General features: G+C 60.7%; 1 protein-coding gene across 1 annotated transcript in view; it reads right to left on the reverse strand.

The window, feature by feature from the left end:
- The window catches only part of MARCHF6 (membrane associated ring-CH-type finger 6), a 54741-nt gene that overhangs the window by 6834 nt on the left and 41434 nt on the right, over positions 1–6473 (reverse strand). The window contains exons 16-22 of the mRNA XM_004698414.2: positions 6043–6162; positions 5817–5917; positions 5589–5726; positions 4666–4867; positions 3256–3325; positions 1515–1696; positions 603–737 (exon numbers count right to left, since the gene is read on the reverse strand). Coding sequence (XP_004698471.1) covers positions 603–737; positions 1515–1696; positions 3256–3325; positions 4666–4867; positions 5589–5726; positions 5817–5917; positions 6043–6162 — 948 coding nt within the window. The remainder of the gene's footprint in view (positions 1–602; positions 738–1514; positions 1697–3255; positions 3326–4665; positions 4868–5588; positions 5727–5816; positions 5918–6042; positions 6163–6473) is intronic.

Below are 6473 nucleotides of genomic sequence, written 5' to 3' on the forward strand. Positions count from 1 at the left end.
GTGTGTGTGTGTGTGTGTGTGTGTGTGTGTGTGTGTGTGTGACACCCCCAGCATCGGTTGGTTCATGATCCTGGTAGAGGGCTGTATCTTGGAAGCGACAAGGAGTGTGTGTCTATAGCCAGCCAGCCCCACCGAGGTTTCAGACAGGAAGCAGCAGAATGGGGATAACAAGAGAGGCGAGACGGAGGCAAGGAACCTGCTAACAAGCTGGTACTGAAGACGGCCAGGGCTCCACGGGGCCTGCAGCAGGCAGGGTCAACGTGACAGACAGCAGAGCGGAGAGGGCCAGGCTGCACTGAAGGACACTTAGCCTGCGTGCTTCCTGACCCTGATCGTGAGTGGTGCGGGCCTCGCCCTGACAAACCGTGCCCTCTGCGAGCCCTGTGTGGCCAGTGCAACAGACGACCACAGCCAGGAGCGAAACCGAGCGCAGGGGAGCGGCAGCTGGTGTCAGAACTGGTAGAGAGGCCAGCCGGGCATTAGAGGCCCGATGCTGGTCCTGATCTCCGGAAGGTGGACGGGACCTACTGCTACCGCTACCTGGGTCTGAGAGCCATCAGGGACCTGTCCAGACCCAAACCTGCATGCACACACTTATTTACCTGCCAGGGGTAAAAAAGAGGGGTCTGGTCCAAGGGGACCCTCAAAGGAGCAACGATGACCAGCTCGAACAGGAGCCCCAGGAGGAGGGGGACGACGCCCGCCAGCAGCAGCGCGACGACCAGGGTCTTCATGATCTGTCGGGCAGGAAGCCTGTCAACAGCGTGCTCGCAGCCAAACTCGAGTCCCAAGAGTTCCCACCCACCTCCACCCCGAGAACAAATCCATACACTCAAACGGGGTTTCTGTGTCTATGGCTGCAGAGACTCGGAGTCTAACCGAGGCCTGAACCCCCATGTGCCACAGGGCCATCGCATGGCACCTCCCACCAGGGCCTGGACAAGCTGTCTGGGGGGCCCTCACTCTGACTCACTGTCCGCAGGGTAGCCACCAGCTCAGGGCAGTACAGTGAGCACAGGTCTGGGCAGACAGCCACCCTCAGCGTGGCCTGGCCCCTGCACCTCACAGCCACCCCCTTCCTAAGAGGCACTTGCACAAGCTCGGGTCTTTCACCAGCAAGAGACCTACAAGAAGGACGCCACTGGCTCCGTCCCCCGACTACAAGCAGGCGCCTCATTTTCTGAGCAGCTGCAGCGACACGGGCCTCCCTCTGTGCGGGGCCAACAATAACAGCGGCTGCCTCCTTTTGACCCTGGTACCAGGCAGGTGGTGACACCTGCAGTGACGTCATACACAAGCAAACGCCTACACTTTAACCTGGTTCTACTGTGGAGCTGTCCAGGAGACGCTGAGTCGTTTTTCTTCTGAAAAGGGGGTGGGGACCAAGTAACTTTGGGGATCTATGGCCTAGATGCACGTGGGCCACGAGGAACCAGGGTCGGGTCGACACACCAGGGACCAGGGCTGACACTAAGAGGGGCAGGGGCCAGCCAACATGAGGGATGGAAGCCTACCATGAGAGACCACTCCTTGACCTTCTGGAAGATTACTCTGCGCCCCTGCGGCGTCCACGCCAGCAGCACAGTCACGGCCCTGATGGTCAGCCAGCAGACATAGAGGCCGCACGCCGCTGTGTAGAGCTCGTGGATCTTGGCGGTCCCCGTCCAAAAGGACATCAGCCAGCGGCCAGCAAACACTGGAAGCAGAAGGCGGCGGGCGATGAGGCGTGCGGGGGGGAGACCCGGCGCTGGTCACATCGAGGGGCGACCCATGTGACGGAGAGCACCTGCCTCCTCAGGACCGTGTCTGGAGGAGAACGGTTTCTTTAAATCAGCCGCAGCTCACAGCCAGAACACACCACCGTCACTTTCCTTGGGGCAAAAGTTAGAGCGACTGAGCATGCTGGGCTTCAGCGGCATTGCTGTGAGCACTCAGGGTGGCCTCTGGGAGCTCGTGACCATGGCCATGTCCTCCTGCAGCCACACCCACGGCCGGTGCTGCTCCGTCAGGCACCGAGGGGACTCCAAGGCAGCTCAGTTGAGGGGTGCTTCTGAACTGGCCAGCCCACTGGGTCGTTGGGGTGGACACTCACACACAGCACAGGCTCCTGCCTCCCTGCTCACATGGGAGCTGACATCTACATGGGGACAGGTGCACAGCCCCACTGGCAAGTCGCGGCGTGGCGACCACAGGCCGCGTCAGCTAACTGTGGAGTCTGCTTCAGAAGACACCAGCGTGGAACAGGAAGCGAGCTTGCTGCAGTGACACGTGAAGGTATCAGTCAGATAAGGCACAGACGAGTCTCCACGTCTGCCCCGAATGTCACTCTGAGAGGCCAGTTTAGACTTCAGCTTGCCTGTGTGAGTGGGGTCGGGTGGGGTGTGTACAAAGGGGCTCCGGGTCCCAGTTATGCTGAACACCTGGGCTCACCACTAGATGGCAGTCAGCACTTCACAGGCCTCTAAGCTACTCTGCCTGCCAAATTCAGGTTCAGATCCAAGTTTCCTTCTTTCCTGAACTTAGTATTCCTGATAGAAACTCAAATGAAGATGGAAGCTAACCTTGTCAAAGCGTCTAGAGTCCAGAAACTGTCTGTGTACCAGACACAGCCCTCGGTGGTGGGGCTAGATTCGTCCTCTTCACAGCGGAACTTGAGGGACAGCGCTCAAGAGTCAAACTGCAACATCGGCTCATCACTCCTCAGTCTCCATGTAGTTAGGAAATACTCTATTTGCTCGGTCCCTCCCTTGAAATCACTCTCCCATTCTCCACTTGGGGAGGGACCGCATGTGACCGACACAGCATGAAAGCCCCCACTGCCCTGCTCTGGGAAGAGCCCCTCAGCGACAGCACCGGGACTCCAACCCCAGACGAGGTCAGGGCTGCTGGTGCTCTGCCCCTGGCTCTGGGCACCACCTGTGTCGCCGTCCTCTGCTCTCCCCGGCGGGAGGCAGGTGTGGCGTCCATCCATGCCTCGTGGCAGTGTGATGGGGAAAGGCTGCCAACAACTGGTCAGGACAAGGGGCAGGGTCCCTGGTCAGTCTGAGGGTGAAAGACAGCCACTCTGTAGGGAGGGCAAACATCTGAGGCCACACGGTGAGTGTGAGCACAGTGCCTGGGGACACAAGCCAGTGACACCTGACTGTCCTTTCTGCTCCCAACAGGGTGGTGAGCCCAAGGTGGGGCAAGAGCCCCGTGTGGGCAAAATGGAACGGGAAGGGAGTGGAGGGGGTGCAGACCGCGGAAGGCACCTACCTGGGAGGGTAAGGCAGACGAGGCTGGCGAGCAGCAGGGTCACGCACATGCAGACAATCAGCAGGAAGATCTGCGGGGCAGGAGGGGCGTCACCACATGTCTCTACCCGCTCAACCCCTGGGCAGCCACCTGTGCCTCCTGGTCACGTGGGAAGGCCATGTGGAGGAGAAGGTGCCTGGAACCTAAGTCCAAAGGAAGAAGCACCCATTCCCGCCAAGCCCAGCGCACTAGGAGGGACCAGCACATGTGTTCGCACGGGCATGAAGCCACTTCTGAGAGAGGCAGCCAACAGCTCCGGAGAAGCAGCACGCTCTCAGGCCCAGGTCTCCCTGTATTTTCTTCCCAGAGGAGTCAAAGTCAAGTCACAGACAGACAGACAGATGAGCCTTTATCAACGGCTTGAAAACAAGGGAACAAAGATGGCACTGACCGAGTGACTAAGATCTATCTGCCTCCGGGGCCTCAGCCAGCACCCACCATGTGCCCCCACCCCCACCCCAGCATGTGGCCGAGGAAGTGGAGTGGCCAGCTGGTGGGGGCAGCACCAGGGGTGCAGGTGGAAAGGAGACAGGGCTCTGGGAGGGACACGAGAGCTGTCATCACCGGGAGCTTTGCAGGTGACAAGCTGAGATGGCTCGTTTCTTCCTGACCCTGGGCTTTGGGGGTGGGAGAGCTGGGCAAAGGGGGCATGGAAAGGGGAAGGGGCCAGGTTCTGCTCCCATGGCCATCAAGAAGAGCCAGGAGCAGAGTGTGTCCTTTGGACATGGGTTCCTATCCCAAGAGACAGAGTCTAACACAGAGGCTGCCTGTGGCCAGCAGGCACACCAGGAGCACCCAGCCAGAGTGGGAGAGCCCAGCCCCTTGCTCAGGTGTCCTGGTGCAGTGGGGGGGGTCTGCAGGCACTTGTGAGTGGAGTGGGGGCCGTGGGTAGGTGGGGTAGAGCTAGAGCAGCCTGTCCTTTGGAGCCCGGTGTGGGCATATGCTCTGGGCGCAGACTCATCTGGGGTCTGGGGCTACTGCAGCACAGCCTGGGGCCCAGTCGAGGAGAGGAGGGAGGGGCAGGTATGTGTGTGCGTGTGTGTGTGGGGGGGCGTCAGTCTCGGAGGAAAGCAGATCTGGCTGATGCTGGTCTTCACTCTCTTGCCTCTTGAAGCAAACAGGGATCTGACCTGAGGGGCAGGTGGAGTCCATCCACGTTCCTGTGACAAGTTCTGGCGCCCAGGCCACCAGGGGAGGTGGCAGAGGATGGGGACCAGCAGTGGAGGGAGGCGGTCTCACCGTGTGAGAGGCTCACTCATGGGGCTGTGGTCCCTGGGCAGCAGGGGTGCAGGGAGCCAGATCTTAGGCGAGCCCTCGGGGCCCATAGGACTGAGCATGCTCAGAACTCCCAGTGACAGCGGGCAGACCTACCCTGAGTGGGAAGTTGAGGGGCCGGCGGTAGGGCTGGAAGCCAACAGGCCCGCCTTGCTGCAGGATGGCCTGGTGGGCGGCGTGCAGCCCCTCCCCGCCCACGGGAACAGCATTGTTGCGCGCGTGCTGGTTGTGGTTCCCCGGCGGGTTGGCGCTGTGCTCACTCTCCTCCTGGTCCCCCAAAAGGTAGGAGTGCAGGTCCCTGTGTGGGGCGACAGGGGAGGCTACTCCATGTACCTGCAGTGCTGACTCGGGGGCACAAGGCAGAGACTGCATGCAGGGCAGGTTTCGGCGGGCACGAAGGCTTCCAAGAGGACCGTATAACAGGTGACATAGTGGTTATGTACTGGGCTGCCAATCACGAGGTCAGCAGTTTTAAACTGCCAGCGACTCCATGAGAGGAAGACAGGCAGAATCACGGTCTCAGAAGGACACAGACAGTTTTGGCCTGTCATCTACAGCCACCAGGACACTCCCCAGAACAACTGTCTCCTTGATGGGATTCAGTCAGTGTCAGGGAGGGTCAATGGAAACCTCACCCCACCCCCCCACCCCCACCACACAGACGGCTGCCCTGCAGAGCCACCCAGGCACTCGGCAGATGGCCAGATGGACAATCAGACACAAAAGAGGCTACCACTCCATAGAAAGAGTAGCTTTAAACTTATATGAGAAGAGTGTGGCTGGGAAGGTGAACGAGGGCAGCTGGTCAGCACAGGGGCAGCTGGGAGAGAGAGAGCAGAGTTCCAGGGCCACACGTACAGCTGGGGACAGGGAGAAGAGTCTGGGCTGGCACAGTCCTCCATGACCAGGGCCACAGATGCCAACTATCCACCAAGTGGCAGACTTTCCTTCCCTCCTGCCTGTGCCCAGGGGCAGTGGGCAGTGGCGGGCTTCCCTGTGGGGTGGGCAGTGGCACTTACAGTGAGTGGCCAGCAGCAACCGTCCAGGCCCGCACGAGGCCCTTGAGCCACTGCCGGGTGTGGCCCTGCTCCAGCAGTGCCGGCAGGATCACCTGCAGCAGCAGCAGCTCCAGCGACAGCTCGCTCACGGGGGCGTCACTAGGGTCAACCCCGACACAGAAGGTGAGCTGGTGTGTGCCGAGCCTCCCTCCCTGGGCGCACACGCCCTCACTGGGCGGGGCCGCGCACCTGTACAGCATGACGTTGTAGGGCAGGAAGCGGGGCAGCAGGCTCTTGATGATGCGTACGGGCAGCCAGAGCATCAGCAGCACAATGGAGCCAAAGACAATCTGTGTGCACGGGGGTGGGGGTGGAGAGGAGAGACACATGACACGAGACATGGGTGAACCCCCACCCCCCTCCATACACTAAGCCCAGGGTCCCTGGGAATAAAGGACCCTGGACGGCCGCTCACCACGGACAGGATGAACCTGCGCAGATGCCGGTGGATGGGCAGGTGGATCATCTCCTGCACAGGGTTGAAGTCTGGGTCATTCAGGTTCCTCAGAAACCATAGGACCCCGGGCCGCAGAACCTGCAGGAGGGAGGGCATGCCGTGGACACGTCAGGCCCCGGATGAGGAGTGCGGACAGTGTGAGAGGACTTTCTCGCAGACACTCGGCACTGAGAACAGGGCCCAGAGAGCCCACAGGGTTTCCTGGGAAAAAAGTAGTCCCTGACCTGGACTCCTTGGGAATGCTGCCTTGGGGCAGGCGGTGCTTCTAACCACGGGGAGCACATGTCCCAGGCCCAGTGGGCAGGGCTTCCCCAAGGCAAGAGATTAACTCGGAGAGTGTCTTTCCCCAGCAATTAGGCTCCGAGGGGCTGCCTGGCCCGGTGCCTGGA

This window comes from Echinops telfairi, unplaced genomic scaffold (assembly GCF_000313985.2).
Source record: "Echinops telfairi isolate 266 unplaced genomic scaffold, ASM31398v2 ScPeMD7_7469;HRSCAF=8507_1, whole genome shotgun sequence".
Classification (NCBI taxonomy): Eukaryota; Metazoa; Chordata; class Mammalia; order Afrosoricida; family Tenrecidae; genus Echinops; species Echinops telfairi.